The 26,637-nt window shown below is 49.1% G+C and overlaps 1 protein-coding gene across 1 annotated transcript in view; it reads left to right on the top strand.

Annotated features, from left to right (window-relative positions):
- Positions 1 to 26,637, top strand: part of SHBG (sex hormone binding globulin) — a 161,132-nt gene that overhangs the window by 20,129 nt on the left and 114,366 nt on the right. The window contains exon 3 of the mRNA XM_085638077.1: positions 1,362 to 1,551. Within this exon, the coding sequence (XP_085494203.1) occupies positions 1,362 to 1,551 (190 nt within the window). The remainder of the gene's footprint in view (positions 1 to 1,361; positions 1,552 to 26,637) is intronic.

A 26,637-nucleotide genomic window follows, 5' to 3' on the forward strand; every position in this document is an offset into this window, starting at 1 on the left:
GAGGTGTTTAACATAACTCTTCATGACGGGGAGACCGCCCAGCAGCGAGATGGGAGTATGCTTCTATTTCTTGAGGCTAGTGAGCAGTTTTCATGCTTGCTCAAAAGCTGCACCTTTTCTGTAGTAAAGCCTAGCTTGAATTCAAGCATTGACTGCTGGGACATCATTATCGGAAACCGTGAAATGTTGAATGTTTTAGCACTTTTAAATAAGCACCTATGGTACTTCACTGGCATGGTTAATCAATTGTCGGCACCATGCTGCTTCTTGAGGCGCAGTTATCTAATCTCCTCTTTCACCCTCCCGTGATGTACATTTTCATGTCTGGTGAAAGTAGACGTGGGTGTCAGCAGCATTGATGGTGCGCACAAGGCATAATTATACAGGTTTCTGTTTTTTACAATTTCTGAACATTACTGCGGTGACATGAAGAATGCACATCCTTATAAACAACCAGTTAGCCCCTCCTAGTTTGGGGTAGACTTAACCTAAAATGACTTCTTCTAATCGTTCTGCTTCCCTAATCTTAAACACTGCTCCTCTCCTACTAAACTATGCTTTAAACTACTACACAGCTCACAAATACAATTCCAAAAGCATAAAATAACTACATATCACAAACATACAGTAATTTATACAAATATATAAAACAATACAATTAGCAAACCAAATTGCTTTAACTTAAACAAAGGCGAGACCTATTGCATTTCCAATGCTTGTTCTTTACTGGCACTGGAGGAAGGAAAGTGTGATAACCAAGTAATCTAACATATCGGTGAAATATCTGTGCGGGTAAACATGACAAAAGCCAAGAAGAGAGTCAGAACGGGGACAAAATGATGTTCTGAGTAAATGTTCCCGTTAGCCAGGGGAGGAAGTAGGGAGCCAGTATGGTCCTTATAAATGACAATAGGTATTAACTCTACCTCGAAGTTTGTTGGTCTTGCCCAGAAAGGAACTACTTTGTTTGTAGAAGAAATATACTTTTATTTGATTTCATAAAAACCTTAAAAGGGTGGAGAATACCACCATAAATAAAACTTTCAAGAATGTACATTGTGATTGGTAATATAAAAAGTATAAAAAATTAGCATTTGAACAAGAATTTCGAATGATTTTGAAACCAGTTAGTCTAATACAGCGTAAGTTAGTTAGCGGATTCTGTATTGGCCAAATCTTTTGCTGCATTTTTTAGGAAGTTTATGACTCTGCAGGACAGTGGGATGGATGAGCCCGTAAGACAGTGAATCACTGCTGCTCTACAAGTTCTTATTTGTTCCGTCCTAAAGATCTCCCGGAGGTCCTTTTTGCTTGTAATATTCAAGACTTTGGCATAATATATGCTTTGTTCTCTCTTTCAGCCCTGCCTCTTCCTTTGAATTTCGCACCTTTGACCCGGAAGGAGTGATCTTCTATGGAGACACCGCGTGGGGCAAGGACTGGTTCACGCTAGGCCTAAGGAATGGGCGGCCAGAAATCCAAGTGAGAAACACCTTTTCTCCTGCCAGTGTCTCTGGCTGTAAACCGATCAACGATGGGCAGTGGCATCTGGTAAGGACCTTTGGAGTCCAGTGTTATGGGGGTGAAGGGAGGGGTATACACTTCTGTCAAGTCACCCACGGGTGTTATGTTATCAGCTATTTATATAGTGCTTGTAAACGGGAGCTTCATGGTGCTTCCATAAACCAGACTCCTCTGTTTAATTACTGAACAGGAAAGCTTTTAACTGTTTCCTAAAACAGTTTAAGAACAAGCATTAGAAATGCAATAGGTCTCGCATTTGTTCGAGTTGGAGCGATTGGTATTGTAAATGTCAAAGTTTTTTACCTATGCAACAGATATGCCCTCCCCACCTTAATAAAATAAAGAACTCAGTTGTGTATGTTTTAATGTACTATTAACATAGCTATAAAAAAAAAAAGTCCTTTCCATAATAAAACACTAGCCAATCCTGATTGGCAGTTTTAAGTAATTAAAATGTCTTCCTGGCATAAAACGCAGCCCATGACAAACTTGACATATTACAACATATGTTGTTTTGTTTCACTTATTGAATATGTTTTCGTTGTTGTTAATACTAGAATACTTGTATCCAATGTATATAGTGCTGATATGCCAAGACATCAGCTTCAAAGCACGTACATAGAACAAGTAGCAATAAATACAAAGTAGACAAGGGGACAAAGGAGGACAGCAAAGTATAACAACACGTTCAGGTGTGTAACGGCCCCATTTTGTTTGTATTGTTGTGTTTTCAGCTCCTCGATGTTTCATATGTTTAATAGTAGTTATTGTAACAGATATTGTTCTCAGTAAAGTGCTCTCACCCACCGCCTGGGCCTTTTATGTGCTACAAAAAAAGTGTCAATAAACATAGATGCACACAAAGACTCACACAAAAGTGCAGGCACAGATTCACAGAAACACGTATACACACACAAATGCATACACAGACATGCCCACATACAGGAACACAGCCAGCTGCAGCCTCATAGACAGATACATGCAGACACACAAGCAAACATACACACACACTCATGCACACACATTTGCAGGCACCAGCACATACATACAAATAGACACACGTGCACATAGACATGCACTTAAGCAAGCAAGCACATACATATACAACATTACCAAGGGGAAATACATCGACACACACACAAATGCACTCATACAAGCACATACACACACTCCTACATACCTGTGCACACTCAGACACACATGTGCAGGCATGCACGCACACACACAATTATCGTGTCATCAGGTTTGTTGGGACATGATATGACACCAGCCTAACTGTTGTGTTTGGATTTTCAGGGGAGCTCTGCGGCTAGCTTTCATTTTTAAAGCAAAACAGATCAGTTTCAGGGAGTAAGTGGCCTTTTCTTGTACAGTTCAGGGTCTGCGGAAGATTAGTTGAAGACAGCAGCCTTGCAGCCTTGTTGCTGCCAGCAGGCCTGGATCCTCCTGGCTCTGGCTTTGCCATCTTGCTCAAGCATGGACATACATATGCGCACACTCACTCACATACATACGCATGCACCCACGCAGTTCTACATAGTAACCTACAGATGCACACTCAGACACACACACACACCAAAGCCCAATCACACACGCATGTAAACATGCAAGCACACGTACAGACACACACAGACAAGCATGCACATACATATACGCACATACGAACACATAAGCACAAACATGCTCATCAACTGACAACATTCACGTGCATACAGAGGATCAGACATTTATGTTGGTTTTTATGGCATCTTTCTTTTGCCTAAACCGGTTTTCCTGAACGTTGTAGGTGAGATTAACGTTTATTCTTTATAGGTGATGTTTCATCCTGATGCTAAATAAGTCTTGTCTAGTAATCTGGCCAGGCCGCCTGTGAAGAGTTGAAATTGATGACAGCGTCTGTAAAAGCGTTCACTAATTACTGGATTAATGGACGGGTGGGAGGACTGACATATGGAGATCTTGAACACTGGAGATGGGCATGGTGTGAGCGCTGGTCTGCTTCCCACAATACAATAAGAGTAATCAAAGAGAAATCATTGTTTACTCTTATCTGAACTGGGAAAGGGGGGGGCATCTTATTAACCCAGGTGGAGGCCTTGGGAACATGGCGGGCTAACACTATTACATGCTCACTTAGATGGGTGGGATGTGTGGAGGGCATACAGGTTATAGAACCAGGCACCTGTCAAAAGGTGGTTGAAAGCAAGGTGGGTACCCAGTGCAGTAGTTACACAGATTATCAGTTTGGACGAATTTGGTCATTTGAGGACTGACCTGGCATAGTAAAACCAAGGGTGGGAGTTAGCACGTTTTAGTTATTATCGGTGATGGCGTTCAGTGTCTCATTTAAACCCCACTTCCCAGTGAAGTTTCAAAACATTGGAGCACTTGCACGAAGGAGGGTTTTATTTGCATTTGTTCGGTTAGAAAAAGACACATTTTCACACCTATGATGAGATACTGGCTGGGACTCTTCCCCGAGGGGAACTCACCAGCCTCTTCTGGAAGAGAACGGCCCACATGTCAGCAAAAGAAGATGCTCATATGAAGGACAAAATGGGAACGGTCTCAATTCGCTGGTCAAAATACAGGCAATATGCAGCTCTATTAGAAATTCCCATCCAGATGTATGCCTCCAAGAAACGCACCGCATAAGGAAGGACCAGAACAGGATGAAACCTTATTACAATATTGCCTATTACTTATCCAGTGCATATACTCAGTATGGGGCCTCCATTTAACGCAGACTCCTTTTTAACTACACAAGACACCAAAATAGACATGGGAAGAAGATAAGTCATACTATGGAGCAGAATAGGAAGGAAGGGCACTCGCTATAGCTTTCGTGTATTCCCCTAATAGGGCACCAGACTAGTTTCTGATTAAATTCCTCAAAACACTGGAGGAATGGGCCAATGGAGCTATTGTCGTCACTGCAGATTTCCATTTGATGTGGGACATATCCCAAGAATTTGGGGGTGGGGGTATGCGAGAGGAACTTCATCCTTTAGGAAAGAGAATACTCTTTTGCACATCCACCGCATGTATTCCCTCAGATTTACATTTAGAAAGTAACCCTCTAATGTATTCACTCTAAGTGTGAAGAGGGGTACACTGGGTTTTTTCGAAAACACACACACACACACACAAACAAACAAGCGGCCGTGTGGCCACGAAAGTTAAAGTGATCGCGATCAAAGCGGCCGCGAAAGTGAAAGTAGTTGCGGTCAAGCGGGGCGCGCGCGCCCGCGCACATGCACTGTAGCTCTAGGCTGGCCTGGTAGCACTTTTTGGAGCACTCTCAATAAGTCTTGCCAGACCAGCGCATGCGCTGGGTCAGGCGAGACCTAAAAAACTAATGTTGTAGGCATTATGGGAAAGAATTGCAGGCCCTAGCAAAAAAGCCTCGTCGCCAAAGTGTGCTGCTTCTACCTTTGGGACATCTACCATGGAGATCAAACAAAAGGAATGAGAAGGCTCAAGCTAATAAAATTTAAAAGCGCTGAAATCTGGTAGATGCAAATGTTTGGCTAAATGGACGAAAACCACTGGGCGTCATCCGCATTTTAGGTTAAACCCCTATAGAGCCATAAAATTAGGCTTACAGCGCACACGCTGAGGCTAGCCTGTAAATGTAATTGGGGTAGGAACTAGTCTTCTTCAGTCAGAGTTATCTCACAGTCACCTTTGGATCCTGTGAGATAAGTTCATCCCTGAAGAGTTACAGAAGGTGTGGAGCAGCAGCATGTCTTACTTCCTGTCAGGGTCACTATGTGTTGTGCAACATCACCAGCACCACGCTGACAGACGGACAAGCAGGGGCAGCGATCACAACTGAATACTAGCATAGAGACTGATCCTTGGTACGTCCCCCCTTCCAAAAGGTGTGGGGGTATGCCAGGACCAATGGCCTTAGTGGAGGCCATCCCGAACCCGGACTGGTCAAAATGAGCATAAACAAATGCAAGGAATGTACCTGGTCTCCCTAGCTGGGCACTGGGTCCATCCTAGTTGTAATTGTAGGCAGTGTAATTCCTCCTTGGGCTGAGGGGGTCTATTTACCCTCGAGTAACCGTTTTCTCTTGGTATTCAACACGTGATAGGAGATCACATGGTGTGCTGGTGCAGTGGCATTGCACTGACAGTCTGTGACTGACCTCTGCGTTATTTACAGAGCCATCACGACCTGCTTATTTTGCAGACAGGCTCCCCACTTCTAGTGGCATTCGAAACACCTGCAGCCAGGACACCATCCGACTGCAGACGAAGAAGTGTAAAAAATAAAAGCAATGCAGCTGGTCTTTTCCATGTATGCACCCAGGACCTGGAACAGCATTCCTGTTTACATCATCACCGCCCCAACGCTGCTCCAGTTTAGGAAAGAGCTGAAGACCCACCTCTTTAAAGAGTGACACAGCAGAATGGATGACTAGTTCACAAACCAGCTACTTCTCCTATTGATGGTTAACTTTATGTTTGTCTTTGACCCGATAACGCACTAGCTTCACGCTATAGAAATACTACATTCATACACACATACAAATGCCCCTCAGCCACAGGCTTTGTACTGTGTATGCAGGGCAGGGTTCACCAGGTTCATGGTGTGCAGCAGCTGGGCCAGCCTTCATCGGGCATGCAACACATATGTGTTAGGAAAGCACAGTACCGTACTGTTGATCTGCAGAAAACATTTCTTTCAGCCATATTGCTCTCTGCAGCTCGTGGGCAAGGAGAGGGAAAAATGTACAAGCTCCAGGGAAGAGTAAGTGATAGACGACCACTTGAGCCGCGAGGCTCTCCTCAGAACCTTTAAAGGGCCCACAGGGGTATGGGCAGGTGGCTCAGGATAGACCAGAAACTGCGACAGCCCTGGAATTGCTCCCGTCACTCCCACTTGATAAAGAAACACAGAGACTCGTTTTCTTATAAGCAAAACTAATTGTTCTTTTCACATCATTTTATTTTCCAGTCACACAAGAGCAATGAGAGGCCACAGGTGATTGGATTTTCAGCGTGGGCTTCTGTTATGCAAACTCCAAAATCATATTAAACCTCAGCCTGGCAATTTCTCGACTGCACTGGCAGTGCAGATAAGACAGAACAAGAAGGGGTTTCCAAGCGGCCCAGTGTCCAAGATCACACAGATAGGTCAAATGGGGACTCCAGGATGCAAACCAAGTCCTGAAAGCCCTTATGCTCCATCTGTACTTCATTCTCCTCACTTTCCTTTTCTTGCTAAAGATGCTGTTGAGAACAAAAGACGAAAAAAATTGTGTGGCATGTGTGGAGAGAGGATCCTTAGACATCCCTTTCTAGATATTTATACGGAAGTCCCGGAGCACTGAAAATGTTCAGAAACTCACCCCCAGTCATAGATCTGGGTTGAATCCATCATCGTTCTTTAGCTCACTCCCCCACCTCAGTTCAGACCCAGCTATATGCAAATCAGTCTTGGCCCTGTACCTCATGGGAACAGTCCAGCCCAAACTGCCAAGCCAGGGCTTCCCTGAACCTGAAACAAGCATCATGGGACTGGTTTCGGGGTAACACCCCTCATCATTCTAAACTCTCCACCATGGTAAAACTCTGAATACCTCAGTAGTTGCCTCATTGTTGTCATGTGTAGTTGACAGGTAAGGGTATAGAGTCTGGTTTTGACATCAGACCTGAGGGGGGTCACGCTTAGGTTGTCATGAATAGGAAGACTTCTGCAAGTCAGAATTCAGCTGGGGCAACGACAGAGAAAGGTGAGGTCAGGATTGAGGTGTAGTAGCAGATCTGTGGCAAGTAACATTGAGGTGCTTTGGTAGAGCTGCAGGGGCTGAAGATTGAGATGTAATTGTGAATTGTATTTATATGTTATGTGTTAGAATGGGGAACCTCTGGTTGGCACCGGTAGGTACTGGTGACAAGCAGTGGTCCCTTCTTCTATTCAGGGCAAGAGAATTACCCCTTCAGAACAACCCCTGCTCACCCTGTAGGTAGTGTGGCGCGAGCGGTCAGGGCTAAACTTCAGGGCGTTACGCCAGTTAAGCATTTATGATCACACACAGTAAGTTACGAAGATCCCCCACAAACGGACACCAGGCGTAAGTTGTATCAAAAATACGTATACTTTATGTAAAAGTTTCTTTGTTACGCAGGCATGTACAAGACCATAAATAACGGTTGCGGAATGGGGGCCACAAGATAATAATTAGGCACTGTTCTCTTCTTTGGTAGATTTCTTCTGTTACTGGCGCTTCGTAGCGCTCTTTCGAGTTTGTCCAGTCACGGTGACGCGCAGCACACCCGGTGTACAGTGATACGGGGATATCAGAACGTTGCGGACCCCGAGTTCACTGTACCTGGGGACGTGCGGTGTGTTGGATGGGTCTTCGATGGGAGGTGCAGGTTCTGCACCTCGAGGGTCTCCGGATCGGGAATCAGCGGGCGGCTCTCAGTAGACAGGCGCGGCCCCGGGCCTCTGACACGGACTGTGCGGGAGGTCACTTCAGAGGACGGCACAGTCAGACTCTTGTTGGGAGGCGAAGCGGGGCGGCCGGATACGTTACGACGTACGGGCGGCCGTCCGGGGCTTGATTTCGCTTTCCGATTAGAAGGCGAGGGGGCACCAAGCACGCTCCAGTGGCAGGCAGGTGACAGGGAAGCGGGGCAGCCAGACCCGATGGATCAAGAGTGACTCAGGTAGAGCGGGGCTCTCGGCGAGTGGAGGCGGCCAGGCTTCTGGGTGTCACGGCCCTAGGAGGGGGGTGCGAAGGTGCGCAGAGCACTCCGGCGGGAGAAAGCACACAGCTCGATTCTCAGACGAGCGGAGACATGGGGAACCCACTGGTCCTGGGGTTCAGTTCAGGGGGCAAGCTCAATCAATCCCTTGGAGATTGCTGTGAGCACAAGTTTTTGAGCAGATAAATAAAGCAAGTCTTGGTGAGTTTCTTCTCTACTTTGGCAGCGAGGCAACCACTGCAGGCAAGTCCTCCAGACTTTAGGAACAGCGTTTCCTCCTTCAGCTTCAGGTTCCTCCTCCTCAGGCAGAGCGTTCTTTTTGGTCACGAGCAGGATCTGATTTCTTAGGAGCGGGGCTCCTTCTTTTAAAGCGCAAATCTTTTGTTCTTTGTCGCCAGGGGGCCTGGGCCTGGCTCAGTCCAGTTTTGGAGCACTTTGTTGTGGTGACTCTGCTCTTTCCTTTCAGCAGCAGGGCAGAGACATCAGCCGCTCCACAGGGGGTGGAGCCGGCTTTGTGGTGGCAGAGCACAGGTCTATTCAAGAGTCAAGGTGTACTCCTCCCACCCATCCTGGTGTAATCTCTCTACCCACCACCTGGCAGCCAGCCTGTCTCCTGGAATTCCCCAGCCCTGCTCCTACCGTTGCTAGGCAGAACACACACACACAGCGCAGAGGCGGACTGAAATGGTTAGGCAAGCAAAGGCTAAATTTCTAAAAGTAGCATTTGCAAACCCAGGATATTAAAATAACCTTTACTAAAAGATGTATTTTATTTTTCTAAGTTCAGGCATACTAAACATGAATTTCTACCATGCTTCCTGAGCTTGCTAGGATTATAGAGTGTTATAATCTAGCAGCCCATTCTGGCCTATGGAGAGCAGGTAGCCTTGCAATAGTGAAAAACGAAAATGGCTGTAATTCACTATTAGGACTTGCCACACGCATCAGGGCATGTCCTACCGTATCCTTACAATACACCCTGCCCTAGGGCCTACCATAGGGGTGACTAATATGAAGGTAAGGGAAGGTTTAGGACTGGCAAGTGGGGACACTTGCCCAGTCAGCATGACAGTACCAGACTGCATGCAGGTTCTGCAGTGGCAGACCTTAGACACATTTTACCAGGCTGCTTCTGTGGTTGGCACAACCAGTGCTGCAAGCCCACTAGCAGCATTTGGATATACAAGCCCTTGGCACCCCTGGTGCACTCTACTAGGGACTGATAGTAAACCAAATAAGCCAAACATGGAAGTCAATTCACATAATACACTTTACCATAGGGAGAGCATATGCACCTTAGCACTGGTCAGCAGTGGTAAGGTGCCCAGAGTCATAAAACAGCCAACACCAGGTCAGAAAAAATACAGGAGGAAGGCAAAAAGTTTAGGGATGACCCTGCAAAAAGGGCCAAGTCCAACACAACCCCCTTCCAGCCAAAACGCAGGATAGACCAATCACCACCGTGATGGTCTTCCCTGCTTGGGGCGATAGAACAAGGACCTGGCCCGCAACTGCAGGGGCAGACTCCAGTTCTACGCCAATCTGAACCTATTGGAATCCCTCTGTTCATACTCTCAGGGCCCACCAAGCCAATCCCTGGGGAACCCTTCTCCTCACCTGTGGACACCACCTGTGCAGCACCTAACCTTAACCGGCCCACAGATGTGTCCCAACAGACAGACAGCAAAATGCTACCGTGGCCACTGACAGTAGTCAGGGATGAGACCCAGGCCGTATGCCTCTCAGGGCTCTCAAACCTCTGTGGCGCCAGGGAGCGGGGGGCAGTAGCCCCAGGTGCTTGGCACCCTTTGTCCATTCTCCCCCTTGTCAGGTCAGGTATGACATCCTGGCACTGACCCACCAGCCCCAGGACTGTACCCGGCGGCTGGACTAAAGACTGGGGTGGCCTCTCCCACACCCGGTCCTCCCTCTTGGGGCTCTGTACCCTCCCACCTGGAGTGGTACCCCCTTCCAGAATTGCCAGGGCACCTGGGGCAGGTGTCCTGCGCAATTCGCCCACCAGTTCAGGGGTTCTATCCTGCAACTGGGCGTCCAGGTCAGGGCGGACACCCTGCACCTGGTCCTCTAAACCCTTCAGTTGAGCCGGGGTCAGAGGCGAGGACTCCCTCCCTCTGCACCCCCTTCCAGAGTACTGCCCACTCCCAACTGGCGTGGTACCCCTAGAAACAACATGGGTCAGGACACTGATTACAGTTGTCCCACCCTCCAGGTCAGACAACACCTGAACCTGGCTTCCCAACCCTGGGTCCAACCCATGCGGTTGAACGCTCGCCTGGCGCACCAGGACTTCCCGGGGAGCACGCATGCCCCTCCTGAGGGTGACACATAACTCATGTGTCGTGTGACAGTCTGCCTGGCGCTGATCTCCCGACCCCTGTCCATCTGACAGTGCCTGAAGATCCCCCAGGACAGAAGTGGTGTCACCATGGTCATTCCCTGGTGACGCAGCCCTCCTGGCTGGCCCCTGACCCACTAGTTCTTCCACTGGGGACTCTTTCCCCCTCTCACCCCTCACTCTGCACTTCTGCACCCTCCCAACTGGAGCGGTACTGCCAGACACCAGAACCGAGGGAGGCCTGCTTACAGACACTCCCCGTCCACTAGACTCTAGGGGATCCCCCTCAACGGGCGGACCATCAGGACAGCCTAGGCTCCCCGCCTGGTGTTCCCTTAAGGAACCATCCAGGCTCTGAGACTGGGTTTCGGGCACCTGGGGGCACGCAGCCCCGCACTCACTCCTTCTCCACTGAGACAGGACGTGAGCCCCTACACCCCTCCCACTACCATGGGACCTAGCTGGGCTACTCTGCACCACTTCCACCACTCTGGGTTGGAAGATACCTGAGCCACTCCTCACGGGGTCACTCCCCAATGCCTCTCCGGACCCTCTTGAATCCACCAAAGGGTCTGCCTCCAATGTGGGCTCTCTGCGGTCAGAGAACTCACCCTCACACAGGTGTTGGCATAGCTCTGGAAAACAGGGACTTACAATATGCTCTCCCACAATTGGATCACACAGCCCCCTAGCAGGGTTAACCAAACTATCCTTCACCTTACCATCCCGTGCCTCGCACACGTACTCCACACCACTCTCCTGACACTGGCTAGACAGTATCTGACTGTCTCTGTCACACAACCCACACTCTTCTGGGCGGTCTTCACACTCACCCACCAGGACTTCAATTTTGGGGGAACCCCTCTCCCTGTACCTCTCAGCTAGAGTCAGTAGAGTGTCCCTCCCTCCACTAGGACTATGAACCCCTGCGCCAGTTACCCTATTCCCTTCAGGGATACTGCGCACTACTGGAGCTACCTCATGCCCTTGAACCTCCTGGTGTATGTTAACCCCCTCCTTCAAGTCAGGCGCCACATCTCTGGGTGTGCGTACTACTCTCTCAGCACTATAAAATTCAATATTGCTGCCACCAGAGGGAGAGTTGTCTAAACTCTTGGCCTCGAGATCCAACTCCCTCATTCTTACTTCATGCTCCATGGCCAGCCTTTGTCTTTCCATTTCCATTCTCAGTTTTGCCATCTCCACTTCATATGCTCTTGCAGCCCTCCTGTCGGCCATCTCCTCTGGCGACAGGCCTCTGCCAGGCTTAGAAGCACCTTCTGGGGGTGTCACCTCCCGCCCATTCTCTGGGAACTTGGATTCGTACCAGGCCCTCAGCGCCTTTGTGTACTGCTCCTTGTTTTTCAATTTAGTTTGTTTAATTCTGTACTTGGAGAGGTATCCTTTCAAGACTTCACTTGTGCACTTCAGCAGTGCCCTCTCCTCCCAATCTATGTCATCAACTCCAGAGAATATAGAGGACGCCCCGCCTCCATTGACTGAGCTAGGCATGGTTTCTTAAAGTGGAGATTCTTCAGCAAAACAAAAATCAATCTGTGGCTACGTTATAGGTCTGCTCTCCCTACGTGGTGATCAATAATTCACTGTATGTAAATCATAAATGCAAATTCGAAATCCTCACCGCTGCCACCAATGTTAGAATGGGGAACCTCTGGTTGGCACCGGTAGGTACTGGTGACAAGCAGTGGTCCCTTCGTCTATTCGGGGCAAGAGAATTACCCCTTCAGAACAACCCCTGCTCACCCTGTAGGTAGTGTGGCGCGAGCGGTCAGGGCTAAACTTCAGGGCGTTACGTCAGTTAAGCATTTATGATCACACACAGTAAGTTACGAAGATCCCCCACAAACGGACACCAGGCGTAAGTTGTATCAAAAATACGTATACTTTATGTAAAAGTTTCTTTGTTACGCAGGCATGTACAAGACCATAAATAACGGTTGCGGAATGGGGGCCACAAGATAATAATTAGGCACTGTTCTCTTCTTTTGTAGGTTTCTTCTGTTACTGGCGCTTCGTAGCGCTCTTTCGAGTTTGTCCAGTCACGGTGACGCGCAGCACACCCGGGGTACAGTGATACGGGGAAATCAGAACGTTGCGGACCCCGAGTCCGAAAGGGAGTTCACTGTACCTGGGGACGTGCGGTGTGTTGGACGGGTCTTCGGTGGGAGGTGCAGGTTCTGCACCTCGAGGGTCTCCGGATCGGGAATCAGCGGGCGGCTCTCAGTAGACAGGCGCGGCCCCGGGCCTCCGACACGGACTGTGCGGGAGGTCACTTCAGAGGGCGGCACGGTCAGACTCTTGTTGGGAGGCGAAGCGGGGCGGCCGGATACGTTACGACGTACGGGCGGCCGTCCGGGGCTTGATTTCGCTTTCCGATTAGAAATCCGGCGGGAGGGCGAGGGGGCACCAAGCACGCTCCAGTGGCAGGCAGGTGACAGGGAAGCGGGGCGGCCAGACCCGATGGATCAAGAGCGACTCAGGTAGAGCGGGGCTCTCGGCGAGTGGAGGCGGCCAGGCTTCTGGGTGTCACGGCCCTAGGAGGGGGGTGCGAAGGTGCGCAGAGCACTCCGGCGGGAGAAAGCACACAGCTCGATTCTCAGACGAGCGGAGACATGGGGAACCCACTGGTCCTGGGGTTCAGTTCAGGGGGCAAGCTCAATCAAGCCCTTGGAGATTGCTGTGAGCACAAGTTTTTGAGCAGATAAATAAAGCAAGTCTTGGTGAGTTTCTTCTCTACTTTGGCAGCGAGGCAACCACTGCAGGCAAGTCCTCCAGACTTTAGGAACAGCGTTTCCTCCTTCAGCTTCAGGTTCCTCCTTCTCAGGCAGAGCGTTCTTCTTGGTCACGAGCAGGATCTGATTTCTTAGGAGCAGGGCTCCTTCTTTTAAAGCACAAATCTTTTGTTCTTTGTCGCCAGGGGGCCTGGCTCAGTCCAGTTTTGGAGCACTTTGTTGTGGTGACTCTGCTCTTTCCTTTCAGCAGCAGGGCAGAGACATCAGCCGCTCCACAGGGGGTGGAGCCGGCTTTGTGGTGGCAGTCTGGTGTAATCTCTCTACCCACCACCTGGCAGCCAGCCTGTCTCCTGGAATTCCCCAGCCCTGCTCCTACCATTGCTAGGCAGAACACACACACACAGCGCAGAGGCGGACTGAAATGGTTAGGCACGCAAAGGCTGTCTAAAAGTAGCATTTGCAAACCCAGGATATTAAAATAACCTTCACTAAAAGATGTATTTTATTATTCTAAATTCAGGCATACTAAACATGAATTTCTACCATGCTTCCTGAGCTTGCTAGGATTATAGAGTGTTATAATCTAGCAGCCCATTCTGGCCTATGGAGAGCAGGTAGCCTTGCAATAGTGAAAAACGAAAATGGCTGTAATTCACTATTAGGACATGCCACACACCTCAGGGCATGTCCTACCTTATCCCTACAATGCACCCTGCCCTAGGGCCTACCATAGGGGTGACTAATATGAAGGTAAGGGAAGGTTTAGGACTGGCAAGTGGGGACACTTGCCCAGTCAGCATGACAGTACCAGACTGCATGCAGGTTCTGCAGTGGCAGACCTTAGACACATTTTACCAGGCTGCTTCTGTGGGTGGCACAACCAGTGCTGCAAGCCCACTAGCAGCATTTGGATATACAAGCCCTTGGCACCCCTGGTGCACTCTACTAGGGACTGATAGTAAACCAAATAAGCCAAACATGGAAGTCAATTCACATAATACACTTTACCATAGGGAGAGCATATGCACCTTAGCACTGGTCAGCAGTGGTAAGGTGCCCAGAGTCATAAAACAGCCAACACCAGGTCAGACAAAATACAGGAGGAAGGCAAAAAGTTTAGGGATGACCCTGCAAAAAGGGCCAAGTCCAACATTATGTTAAGTGTGTGAGAAGTTGGCCTGGTATATGCTGTCCACTAGTTATAGTGGGCACCTTGTACCAGTCCAAGCAACCCCTAGGTTAAAGACAACCTTTATTGAAAGCTATCCTAGTGGTAGCTATGGAGAGCAGCCTTCAGGCTAAGTCTTGAAGGAATAAGCAGCTTGTTTTGCCAGTCTATAATCTCTTGAGTGCCTAAATGAAAGACAACCACACCAGATATGTATATAAAATATATTTATTTATTTCTAAACATACCCTCCTAGACTCTTTATGAGGCTAGAGGTCAAAACACATAAGTTACACTTTACATATGACAGTAATAAGCACAAATACACATTAAGGCCTAGGGGCGAGCCAAACCATATACTAAAATAGTGGTATAAGAACCACAACTTAACTAGACACAAGGCCTAGAGCCTGTAGAATGGCTGGGACCCCAAGGAACCACCCAAGGTAGTGACACAGGGGACCCACGGGGGCCGTGTGCAGTGTGAGAACACAGCCGTAAACTCCTGTTAGCTTCTATGGGGAAAGTCGCGGTTAGGTTTTTAAAGATTAGGGACACATAGAAACGAACTAGGACCAAACCCTTTGGGACTTAGGAAGTTGTAGGGTCAACACCCACGGGAGCACCAGAGTACTCGTGTTACCCCACCCAGGGAAGCTGGGTGCATAGGTGTCAAATGGTGTCGGGTCGCTTCGTCGATTTCAATGGGAGCTGGCAAAGAAGTGCTGCTGCCGGGAAGATGCGAAGTGTCTGAAGAGATCCAAGCCTGGATCGAAGATGGAAGAACCTGAAAGCAGAGGGGACAGAGTCTGGGTCACTTGCCAGTGACCAGGAAGGCGATAGGCGGATGCCCACCGATGTCGGGTGCTTCAGGTGAAGAAGGTGAAGCTTGACTCCTCAGCCACGAGGACCAGGAGGCATCGAGGATGACCAGGAGCTGGATTTGAGCTGTCCCACGAAGGATGTCGAGTGCTGCAGCATCGGTGCCCGGATTGGACACAACAAGCCTTGGCAACAGCAACCTATGCAGGAAGGAGAAAGATGCTTCGGTGCAGACCAGCAAGGTCTGAGGGACTCACTACTTGGTTGGGAGTCAGGGCACGTCTGGAGCAACCAGGGAAGCCCAAGGAAAATCAAAGTTACCCCCTCAGGGACCCACCAGTCGATGGACCAGGGATCCGAAGGGTCTTCGAGAGGAAACACAAAATGGCAGCCCATGGGTCACTCAGGGTGACTGGGCCAACAATCTTCGGAGGATCTTCTGCTCGAGGTGGGGGCTACAAGTAACCCCAAGCACGACTTCGAGAGACGTTGAGAAGTCAATGCACTTGCAAAAGTGCATGGTGACCAGGAGTTCCGGTTCCACGCTACTCACGAGGGCTGCGGGTCACAGCTTTGCTGGGGACTCAGGTCGGCCTCTGGGATGTCTGGAAATCCTCTTACTGGGCTGCAAGTACTTCGGAGTCCGGTGGGAGCTTCGGAAATGCAGACCGGAAAATTGCTTCGTTGGTGACTGCCAAGCAGGAGAGTCACATGTCCAGGGATATCTAAAGTTCTGGTTACAGAGGTTCCTTACTTATTCCTAAGGAAGGTGGTTGGTCTAGCTCTAGGGACCCACCTATGGGAGGGTTTGGAAAGAGGGGTGGCTACACCCATTTCCATTGTCCAGTCTCGCACCAGAGCAGAGGCTGGAAGCCCCTGAACTGGTTTGAGCTGGACTATGCACAGGGACACCACATGTGCACCATTGCAGAACTTCAAAGCACTCTGAGAGTGCTCCCACCCAGCCCCAATACACATTATCCTGTCTGGGAGGTGGTTACACCTCCCTTTGACAGGAAACCTATTGTCCAGGCCACCCCTGCCGGAGTTTTGGTCAGCAGCAGGAGGCCAGACCCGTGTCTGTGGCTGCAGCATCCATTTTGTGATGCCAGGGCTCTATTAGATTTCTACCGGGTAACCCAGTACTGCCATGTCTCTCCCTATTGAAGGGTGGGATCATATCCTCACATCAAGAACTGATGTGGGGGTATGAATCCAAGGTTGTTGACACCAAACATGACATGTTTCCGTGCAGCCAGTCCAAAGTTAGCATAAACCGTTTAAGATATAATGCTCTTAAGAGTATATGGTCAGGCTGCACCACTGACAACCCCGGAGAAGAGATTCCGAAGGCTGCAGAGGGGCTCAGCTCATGCCTGGCCACCCTCTCACATATAACCAAGCACTCTGCCTTCAGGATTGTTAAGGCCTGCCATAGGAGTGACTGATAGGTTTGTATGTGCAGTGATAGGTGAGGTATAGTGAACCTATACCTCAGTAAGGGGTGCATGCACCACCTTAGCCAGGCTGCAGTAGCAGACCTGTGGTGTCATTTTGGGTGGCTTTCCAGGGGTGGCATAATACATGCTTCAGCCCCTGGTAGGCCTCTGGGGTACCTATGCCCTGGGTACATAGTATACCATATACTAGGGACTCACAAGGGTACTTCAGGATCCAATCTGTGGTGTACCTAAAGTACATGCAATCAATTTAGAGAGGAAGCAGCTAGGCTGGGGCCCTGAATGCTAGGGTCCCAGCCAGACTAAAGTCGAAAAACAGTGAAACACCAGCATAAAGTGGGGGTAAACATGTGAAGCAGATCCTACTCTCCTACACAACCCCCTCCCCAAACGCAGGGACATTAAACTAACCTTGACCTTGAGTCATCATGTTCTAAGTGGAAATATCTGGAGAGTCCATCTGCATTGGCATGGTTACTCCCTGGTCTATGTTCCACAGTATAGTCCATCCCCTGTAGGGAAATAGACCACCTGAGAAGTTTGGGATTTTCACCCTTCATCTGTTTTAGCCATGAGAGAGAGGGGCTTATGGTCTGCCTGAACAATGAAGTGAGTACCAAACAAGTATGGCCTCAACTTCTTCAGAGCCCAAACCACAGCAAAGGCCTCCCTCTCAATGGCTGACCAACGTTTCTCTCTGGGGTCAACCTTCTGCATATGAAAGCTACTGGTTGATCCTGACCTTCATCATTCAACTGTGACAGTACAGCCCCTACCCCAACTCAGATGCATCTGTTTGGACAATTAACTTTTTGGAGTAGTCAGGACTTTGCAGAATGGGAGCAGTGCACATGGGCTGCTTCGGGTCATCAAATGCCTTTTGAGCTGTCCACTGAACCTTTTTGGGCATTTTCTTAGAGGTTAAGTCATTCAGGGGTGTCACTATTGATCCATACCCCTTGACAAATCTTCTGTAGTACCCAGTCAGGCCTAAGAAGGCTCTTACTTGAGTGTGGGTAGTTGGAGCAACCCAGTCCATTATGGTCTGCAGTTTGCTCTGCAAGGGTTGAACCTGGCCTCCACCTACAAGGTGGCCCAGGTACACAACCTGACTCTGCCCTATCTGGCACTTATTAGCCTTGATAGTTAGGCCTGCTTTTTGCAGGGCCTCCAAAACATTCCTCAGGTGGACCAGGTGATCCTCCCAGGTGGAGCTAAATACAGCAATATCATCTAGATATGCTGCACTATAGTCTTCCAGGCCTGTAAGGACTTGATTCACCAACCTTTGGAAAGTGGCAGGTGCATTCTTCAAACCAAAGGGCATTACCATAAATTGATAGTGCCCACTAGGGGTAGAAAATGCTGTCTTTGCATCATCAGCTAGTCTGATCTGCCAGTTGCCAGCTGTCAGGTCAAATGTGTTTAGAAACTTGGCTGAGGCCAAAGTATCTATCAGCTCATCTGCCCTGGGATGGGATGGGTATCAGTCCTAGTGACTGCATTGAGACCCCTGTAGTCCACACAAAACCTCATCTCTCTCTTGCCATCTTTGGTGTGAGGTTTAGGTACCAGGACTACTGGACTAGCCCAAGGGCTATCTGCGGGTTCAATGACTCCCAAATCCAACATCTTTTGGACTTCTGTCCATATACAGTCCCTGACATGGTCAGGTTGCCTGTAAATCTGATTCTTCACAGGAAGACTGTCCCCAGTGTCCACTTCATGAGTGCACCAGGTGGTCTGACTTGGAGTCAGAGAAAACATATATCTGTACTGACTGAGAAGCTTTCTGCAGTCAGTTTGCTGCTGGGCAGTGAGGCTGCCTGCCAAGGCTACACAATCAACTGAGCCATCATCATGGTTCTGAGAAAGCAGGTCAGGGAGTGGGTCACTCTCTTCCTCCTGTCCTTCATCAGTAGCCATGAGCAAGCCCATGTCTGCCCTGTCAACATATGGTTTAAGTCTGCTGACATGAAGTACCCTGTGGGGACTCCTAGGGGTTCCAAGGTCTACCAAGTAGGTGACCTCCCCTTTCTGTTCAACAATTGTATGGGGGCCACTCCATTTGTCCTGGAGGGATGCTGGGGCCACAGGCTCCAACACCCACACTTTCTGTCCTGGCTGGCAAACAGTCAGTACAGCCTTTTGGTCATACCAGGCCTTTTGTAATTCCTGGCTAGCCTCAAGGTTTTTAGTAGCCTTTTTTTATGTATTCAGCCATCCTTGAGCGGAGACCAAGTACATAGGGCACTATGTCCTATTTAGGGGGTTTGAGAGGTAACTCCCATCCCTCCTTCACCAGACACAAAGGACCCCTAACAGGATGGCCAAACCAAAGTTAAAAAGGGCTGTAACCAACCCCCTTTTGTGGCACCTCCCTGTAGGCAAACAAAAGGCAGGGCAAAAGGATGTTCCATCTCCGCCTAAACTTCTCTGGGAGACCTTTGATCATGCCCTTTAAGGTTTTGTTGAATCTTTCAACTAAACCATTGCATTGTGGGTGATAGGGTGTGGTGAATTTGTAATTCATTCCACACTCCTTCCACATAGCAGTTAAGTAACTTGACATAAAGTTTGCATCTCTGTCAAATACTACCTCCTTAGGAAAGCCTACTCTTGAGAATAAACCCAAGAGAGCTCTGGCCACCACAGGTGCTGTAGTGGTCCTAAGTGGGCTTGCCTCTGGGTACCTGGTGGCATGATCCACTACCACCAGGATAAATCTGTGCCCAGATGCAGTTTGAGGATCCATGGGACCAACAATGTCAATCCCAACCTTCTCAAAGGGAACCCCCACCACAGGTAGTGGTATCAGGGGAGCATTTGTGGTTCCACCTGTCTTGGCACTGGCTTGACAGGTCACACAGGAGCGACAAAACTCCTTAGTGTCTTCAGACATGTGGGGCCAGTGAAAGTGAGGGACAATTCTGTCCCAAGTCTTGTTCTGGCCCAGGTGTCCTGCTAAAGGAATATCATGGGCTAGTGTCAATAGAAAGCCCCTAAACTTCAGAGGTATAACCAACCTCCTGGATGCACCAGGCTTGGGGTCTCTACTCTGAGTAAAGGAGTCCATCATCCCAATAAATGTTATGGGTGCCACTAGCATTCCCAGCAGCCTCATCAGCAGCTTGCTTTCTGAGGGGTTCAAGAGAGGGGCAGGTTTTCTGCTCCTGGCTCAGATCAGACCTGGAAGGGCCCCCTGTCCCCAAGAACTCAACCTGGTCAGGTTCAAGCTCCTCTGGAACAGTTCCTTCTTCAGGCTCAAGAACATCTCCCTGAGGAGACTGATCTGCATTCTGAGTCAGGTGGGCAGGCACTGTCTTATCCCTACTGCTCCTCCTCTTGGGAGGCACCTGGTCCATTATTCCAGAATCCAGGGCCTGTCCAGTGTTAGACATTTTGGCCTGTGACCTAGTCACAGCAAAGACATGAGCAGGGATCCCTAACATTTCTGCATGTGTCCTGAGCTCCACGTCAGCCCAAGCTGAAGTTTCTAGATCATTGCCAAGCAAGCACTGTACTGGTAGGTCTGCACTTACCACAACCTTCTTAAGGCCAGTTACCCCTCCCCAGGAGAAGTTAACCACTGCGAGAGAATGGTCTGTTCTGACATTACTAGCATTGGTCACATGGTACATTTCACCAAGTATAAACTGCCCAGGATCCACAAGATCTTTTGTCACCATTGTGACACTTGCTCCTGTGTCCCTGAATGCCAAAGCCTCTTTTCTATTTATCAAAGGCTGCTGTCTGTATTTGCCCAAATTACTGGGACTCACAAAGGGGGACATATCCATGCCCCCATCACAGACTAGGACAGCCTGAGTTGGAACTCTGACTAGGCCAGAGTCCATCTCAGATCCCAGGGTCAACCCTGCTACACCCTTATTCTGAACATTACCACCACCAATTGTAGCTGTACTGGGGAACAGTTGCCTTAGGGGCAATGGTGGCTGGAGTTGATTCTTTGGACTTGGTGCAGTCACTTGTCCAGTGAGTTTTCTGCTTACAGATTTTGCACCATGGTTTCTTTGGGCCTTTTCGCTTGTTAGACTGTGAATCCCCACCTGAAGAAGATTTTTGGGGCCCTTGTGAAGACTTCTGGTCTTTACCTTTCTCCCCACCCTTGTCAGAGTTTTTAGGATCTTGCTTCTTGGGTTCACCACCTTGGTTTTGTACCTTCTGCCTCACCCTGGTTCTGACCCACTTGTCTGCCTTCTTTCCCAAATCTTGGGGAGAGGTCAGATCTGAGTCCACCAGGTACTGGTGCAACAGCTGATTTTGACAGTTATTAAGGATCTGCCCCCTCATAATCAAATTGAACAATCCTTGGAAGTCATGCACTTTGCTGCCAAGTAACCAACCCTCCAGAGCCTTAGTAGCACAATCTACAAAGTATACCCAGTCTTGATTCCGTGCCTTTTGGGTATCCCTGAACTTTAACCTGTATTGTTCAGTGGTTAGGCCAAACCCTTCAATTAATGCACTTTTCAGACTGTTAAAATCACCTCTCTCCTCCTCTCTAACAGTGAGGAGCTTATCTCTACCTTTGTCTGCAAAGGAGAGCCATAGGATTGCTGCCCGCTGCTCCTGGGGGGCCCTTTGAACTTTCCAGGCCGTTTCCAGTGCAGTTATCCATTTATGGATGTCATCCACAATCTGGTAGGGAGGGACAATCTTATTCAGGTTTCTATGGTCATGAGAACTCTCCCTATCTCTAGGGATGTTGCTGCCACCATGGGACTCTAGTCCCAACTTTTTTCTAGCTCTACAGAGCTATAGGGACTCCTTATCTAGGGCTACCTGCTTTCTTCTGATTTCAAGCTGAGCTTCCTCATACTTAAGCAGTCTCTCCCTCCTCTCCAGAGAGGTTTCCCTCCTATGAGAGGAAATAGAGGTCCCTATAGATGAACCAGAATGGTCAGACTCCACTGAGGGAGATCTTGACCTTCTAGGCCCACCACCAACTCTTCCAGGAGGGAAAAAGGGGGGCCAGTGAGGCCTTCTTCCTCATCTTCCAGGGGAGCTGGATTTTCCAGGTCAAGATCATTTTCATCTTCCTAGTCAGCATTAGAGGTCAGGTCATGGGGAATTTCACCCCTAGGCCCTTCCTCATGTGCTGTCCCACCCACTCTGCCTGCCCCTTCAGACCCTATAGGTCTTCTGAGATCATCCAGCCTGAGTACCTCTATGAGATGCTGGGAGGTTGGACTTTTGCCTGTCTTCAGTTTCCTAGCTGTGCATAATGCTCTCAGTTCCATGAACGGGATGTTATCATACTTGGAAACTAGAAGCCCATTGGCTTCTGGCAGGGACACTGGTGAGGTGTGGTGTATTGCACTACCTACTCTAGTGTGGCCTACTAAACTCTCTTGAGTTGTAGAAAGGGTGTGTTAAGCCCTTAACATACAGCTCTAAGTTCAGTAGAACTTACTGTATTCTAAAGCTTGTATTATATGTACCTAGGGCACCTTTAGTGGTTTTCAGTTAGTCACTCAATTGAGATTATCTGGTAAAACAATAGCATGCTGGAATCCCACACGCTGCACACCAATGTGAGAGGTTGGCCTGGTATATGCTGTCCACTAGTTACAGTGGGCACCTTGTAGCAGTCCAAACAACCCCTTATTGGTTATAGGTTAAAGACAACCTTTATTGAAAGCTATCCTAGTGGTAGCTATGGAGAGCAGCCTTCAGGCTAAGTCTTAAAGGAATGTAAAGCAGCTTGTTTTACCAGTCTATAATCTCTTGAGTGCCTAAATGAAAGACAACCACACCAGGTATATATATAAAATATATGTATTTATTTCTAAACACACCCTCCTAGACTCTTTATGAGGCTAGAGGTCAAAACACATAAGTTACACTTTACATATGACAGTAATAAGTACAAATACACGTTAGGCCCTAGGGGCGAGCCAAACCATATACTAAAATAGCGGTATAAGAACCACAACTTAACTAGACACAAGGCCTAGAGCCTGTAGAATCACTGGGACCCCAAGGAACAACCCAAGGTAGTGACACAGGGGACCCACGGGGGCCGTGTGCAGTGTGAGAACACAGCCGCGAGCTCCCGTTAGCTTCTATGGGGAAAGTCATGGTGAGATTTTTAAAGATTAGGGACACTTAGAAACGAACTAGGACCAAACCCTTTGAGACTTAGGAAGCTGTAGGGTCAACACCCACGGGAGCACCGGAGTACTCGTTGTTACCTCACCCAGGGAAGCCGGGTGCGTAGCTGTCAAATGGTGTTGGGTCGCGTCGTCGATTTCATTGGAAGCTGGCAAAGAAGTGCTGCTGCTAGGAAGATGCGAAGTGTCCGAAGAGATCCAAGCCTGGATCAAAGATGAGAAGAACCTGAAAGCAGAGGGGACAGAGTCTGGGTCACTTGCCAGTGACCAGGAAGGCGATCGGCAGATGCCCACCGATGTCGGGTGCTTCAGGAGAAGAATGTGAAGTTTGAATCTTCAGCCACGAGGACAAGGGGCCGTCGCGGACAACCAGGAGCTGGATTCGAGCTGTCCCACGAAGGATGTCGAGTGCTGCAGCATCGGTGCCCGGATTGGACTCAACAAGCCTTGGCAACAGCAACCCACACAGAAAGGAGAAAGATGCTTTGGTGCAGACCAGCAAGGTCTGAGGGACTCACCACTTGCTTGGGAGTCAGGGCATGTCTGGAGCAACCAGGGAAGCCCAAGGAAAATCCAAGTTACCCCCTCAGGGACCCACCAGTTGACGGACTAGGGATCGCGAAGGGACCTCGAGAGGAAACACAAAATGGCCGTCCACGGGTTACTCGGGGTGACTATGCTGACAATCTTTGGTGGATCTTCTGCTCGAGATGGGGGCTACAAGTAACCCCAAGCATGACTTCGAGAGATGTCGAGAAGTCAATGTACTTGCAAAAGTGCATGGTGACCAGGAGGTCCGGTTCCACACTACTCACGAGGGCTGCGGGTCTCATCTTTGCTGGGGACTCAGGTCAGCCTCTGAGATGTCTAGAAATCCTCTTCCTGGGTGGCAAATACTTCAGAGTCCAGCGGGAGCTTTGGAAATGCAGACCGGCAAATTGCTTTGTTGGTGCCTGCCAAGCAGGGGAGTCACTCCTTGACCCCAAGGGAGATTTCTTCAGTCCTCTAGTCTTTAGTAGAGCGTCAAAGTTCCAGGATTCAGCTTCATTGTTTCGTCCAGGGATATCTAAAGTTCTGGTTACAGAGGTTCCTTACTTATACCTAAGGAAAGGGTTGGACTAGCTCTGGGGACCCACCTATGGGAGGGTTTGGAAAGAGGGCTGGCTACACCCATTTCCTTTGTCCAGTTTCGCGCCAGAGCAGGGTCTGGAAGCCCCTGAACCGGTTTGAGCTGGACTATACACAGGGAAACCAAATGTGCCCCAGTGCAGGACTTCAAAGCACTCTGAGAGTGCTCCCACCCAGCCCCAATACACATGATCCTGTCTGGGAGGTGGTTACACCTCCCTGTGACAGGAAACCTATTGTCTAGGCCTCCCCTGCCGGAGTTTCGATCAGCTTGGGAAAAAGGGGGTGGTGATGGACAGAGTTTCTGAATGATGCAGAATACTCTTACCAAGTCAAGAGATCATGGTTTTAATCCATCACCGTTTTTTAGCTCACTGCACCATCCCAGCTCAGAACCTGGCTACATGCAAATTAGTCTGTACCTGTCCCAGTGCATGATGGGAACAGGGCAAACCAAACTACCAGGCCAATTCTTATACTGGGAAGGAAACAAGCTTCCGGGGACCGGTTTCTGGCATCACAGCCTTCGTCGGCCCGGCTTGCCTGAATCCTGATGGTGCAATGAGCAAGGGACTCACGTCTGAGCATACCCTCCCACACTGAGTGTGGATAAAATCGATTTGGGAAAAAGGGGGTGGTGATGGACAGAGTTTCTGAATGATGCAGAATACTCTTACCAAGTCAAGAGATCATGGTTTTAATCCATCACTGTTTTTTAGCTCACTGCACCATCCCAGCTCAGAACCTGGCTACATGCAAATTAGTCTGTACCTGTCCCAGTGCATGATGGGAACAGGGCAAACCAAACTACCAAGCCAATTCTTATACTGGGAAGGAAACAAGCTTCCGGGGACCGGTTTCTGGCATCACAGCATTCGTCGGCCCGGCTTGCCTGAATCCTGATGGTGCAATGAGCAAGGGACTCACGTCTGAGCATACCCTCCCACAATGAGTGTGGATAAAATCGATTTGGGAAAAAGGGGGTGGTGATGGACAGAGTTTCTGAATGATGCAGAATACTCTTACCAAGTCAAGAGATCATGGTTTTAATCCATCACCGTTTTTTAGCTCACTGCACCATCCCAGCTCAGAACCTGGCTACATGCAAATTAGTCTGTACCTGTCCCAGTGCATGATGGGAACAGGGCAAACCAAACTACCAAGCCAATTCTTATACTGGGAAGGAAACAAGCTTCCGGGGACCGGTTTCTGGCATCACAGCCTTCGTCGGCCCGGCTTGCCTGAATCCTGATGGTGCAATGAGCAAGGGACTCACGTCTGAGCATACCCTCCCACACTGAGTGTGGATAAAATCGATTTGGGAAAAAGGGGGTGGTGATGGACAGAGTTTCTGAATGATGCAGAATACTCTTACCAAGTCAAGAGATCATGGTTTTAATCCATCACCGTTTTTTAGCTCACTGCACCATCCCAGCTCAGAACCTGGCTACATCCAAATTAGTCTGTACCTGTCCCAGTGCATGATGGGAACAGGGCAAACCAAACTACCAAGCCAATTCTTATACTGGGAAGGAAACAAGCTTCCGGGGACCGGTTTCTGGCATCACAGCCTTCGTCGGCCCGGCTTGCCTGAATCCTGATGGTGCAATGAGCAAGGGACTCACGTCTGAGCATACCCTCCCACACTGAGTGTGGATAAAATCGATTTGGGAAAAAGGGGGTGGTGATGGACAGAGTTTCTGAATGATGCAGAATACTCTTACCAAGTCAAGAGATCATGGTTTTAATCCATCACCGTTTTTTAGCTCACTGCACCATCCCAGCTCAGAACCTGGCTACATGCAAATTAGTCTGTACCTGTCCCAGTGCATGATGGGAACAGGGCAAACCAAACTACCAAGCCAATTCTTATACTGGGAAGGAAACAAGCTTCCGGGGACCGGTTTCTGGCATCACAGCCTTCGTCGGCCCGGCTTGCCTGAATCCTGATGGTGCAATGAGCAAGGGACTCACGTCTGAGCATACCCTCCCACACTGAGTGTGGATAAAATCGATTTGGGAAAAAGGGGGTGGTGATGGACAGAGTTTCTGAATGATGCAGAATACTCTTACCAAGTCAAGAGATCATGGTTTTAATCCATCACCGTTTTTTAGCTCACTGCACCATCCCAGCTCAGAACCTGGCTACATGCAAATTAGTCTGTACCTGTCCCAGTGCATGATGGGAACAGGGCAAACCAAACTACCAAGCCAATTCTTATACTGGGAAGGAAACAAGCTTCCGGGGACCGGTTTCTGGCATCACAGCCTTCGTCGGCCCGGCTTGCCTGAATCCTGATGGTGCAATGAGCAAGGGACTCACGTCTGAGCATACCCTCCCACATATAACCAAGCACTCTGCCTTCAGGATTGTTAAGGCCTGCCATAGGAGTGACTGATTTGTATGTGCAGTGATAGGTGAGGTATAGTGAACCTATACCTCAGTAAGGGGTGCATGCACCACCTTACTCAGGCTGCAGTAGCAGACCTGTGGTGTCATTTTGGGTGGCTTTCCAGGGGTGGCATAATACATGCTTCAGCCCCTGGTAGGCCTCTGGGGTAC

Source organism: Triturus cristatus, chromosome 12, assembly GCF_964204655.1.
Source record: "Triturus cristatus chromosome 12, aTriCri1.1, whole genome shotgun sequence".
NCBI classification, from domain to species: Eukaryota; Metazoa; Chordata; class Amphibia; order Caudata; family Salamandridae; genus Triturus; species Triturus cristatus.